The 2,007-nt window shown below is 31.8% G+C and overlaps 1 protein-coding gene across 1 annotated transcript in view; it reads left to right on the top strand.

The window, feature by feature from the left end:
* The window catches only part of LOC105159804, a gene marked incomplete in the record, with an annotated part of 4,401 nt that continues 4,103 nt past the window's right edge, over positions 1,710-2,007 (top strand). The window contains 1 exon segment of the mRNA XM_011077003.2: positions 1,710-2,007. Coding sequence (XP_011075305.1) covers positions 1,823-2,007 — 185 coding nt within the window.

Below are 2,007 nucleotides of genomic sequence, written 5' to 3'. Positions count from 1 at the left end.
ATTCATATGATATTATAAACTATTATCGCTATAGCTTTCCAGAATCAGTTCTCATTAACGATTGTAAAGAATATTTTTTCAATCCTTATTCAGGTATTAGAGATAGCTCTTTAACAACTGTCTACTGCCTCCTGAGTGCATACTCGATATTCGTTGTTATGCTTAAAGCATATACAACATCAGGCTTAATGTATCGAACAACATTCCCGTACTGCCTACAGTAGAGATGTAGGGGGTGTCAAACATCTGAGCTCCTCATTAGTCTACTATGACTGAATCTTAGACAACATATTCCTAGATAGGAATTCAATTCCTTTATGGAGAATTACATGAACAATATTCGTATTTAGTGTTCCATAACATCTTTCTATCATTCAAAATGATCAGGATGTTTTAACCCCTAAAACATATGGAACACAATTAAACTACCACTGACCTTCCACCTTGTTCTTGACTAATTTGTGCACCGCATGAACTTGTTAAAATAAATTTTTCAGATACAGGACGTCAAACCTAGTTTGAACTCCATAGCAGAACTTATAGCTCAAAGCCATTTATTCGGATCAACGTCCTACATCGCTTCTTCTTGTCCAGTTAGAATAAGAAACTCATACCTTTTAGGTAACTGAAGTTTTCTGATTATCCCTTTTGGAGAATTCAAATATAGACAGTGAAAATCTTAATTACAAATGATGTTTGCAATATTCTGTACTGAACCTGCACAAACCAGACTCCAAATCTTGTTTACCTCCCACTAGTCCCTTGACGTGTACAGGACCATCCCTCATACTCAAGAACCTTTGTAAATTACATGCTTATCAATCCATATCAAATATGGTGTTTGAATCATGACTTTAAGAAGATATGCTTTTTAACTCTGCAATTTTTTGGAAAATCTATATCTAGATGGGCCAAGTCATCTAGGTGGGGGTGGGGAGGCGATCATGGGTTTGGGGGTGGGGTATTATTATTATTTTTTAAATAATCATTTTATTTTTATAAATTATAATAATATATAATATAATTATATCCAACATGTTATCTAACTTATTTTCTAAAGCCACATAAATGAAAAACTCCCAAGAAATATCTAATTGGTGTCATTGATCAAAAATCAAAATACAACCAAAACAAAATACTAAATTTCATCAATTTTGAAACTTGATTATAAAAATTAAGGAATAATGATTGGATTAAAATTAATATTAGACATACTTAACAGACTTAAAAAATAATTTTTTTCTCATATAAGAATTTTAATTTTACATATTATAGATATACTATTGGTATATTTTAATTAAAATTTATATAATATTATATAAATACATAATTTCTCCTCATAGATATAGAGGGGCATTTTGGTTATATTTTCTAAAAAAAATAGGCCTAAGTTGATCATGAGGCAATGTGAGTCATTATTTATAATATATGGATGATTTTTTATATTTAAATTTTTATAAAAAAATTTTAATACTTTTTCATATAAGTGGAGGTCAAAATAAATTTAACTCTAATAGTTATTTAGATGAAAATCGGGCTTGAGAGCCCAATCACGAATTGGGCAAAAAGAAAGTAAATGGTTCATTGTGCCAAATTGGATTGAATTTCCAGTCCAATTAACCTAAGTAAATATGGGCTATGGCTTTTAGGCTATATTTTTAATTTAAAAAACCTTTTATAATTTAACAAAAATAATTGGGGCATTTATGCATTTTACCGTAAAAGGAAGAAATAGAAAATGTTAACCACAACGAGATATGCCAAAGTGGAGGCGGGAGTCACCCCAATTCCCCGCTAAAGCTAAACCCTTGCACGATCAAGGATGGCGATTGATAATTTCTGTTGTCCGGTCTCATCATCTAATGTCAATCCTTTGTTGGACCGGACTCCTTCCAAAGACGAGCAACGGAATCGGGAAAAGATCAACTGCAATTTGCCACAGGTATGCACTGTTTCGGCTTCTTTTTGTGATTCGGCGAAGAAAAACGATGATTGTTGCTGTGCAAT

This window comes from Sesamum indicum, linkage group LG4 (genome assembly GCF_000512975.1).
Source record: "Sesamum indicum cultivar Zhongzhi No. 13 linkage group LG4, S_indicum_v1.0, whole genome shotgun sequence".
Lineage (NCBI taxonomy): Eukaryota > Viridiplantae > Streptophyta > Magnoliopsida > Lamiales > Pedaliaceae > Sesamum > Sesamum indicum.
This window is presented reverse-complemented; position numbering and strand designations above follow the sequence as displayed.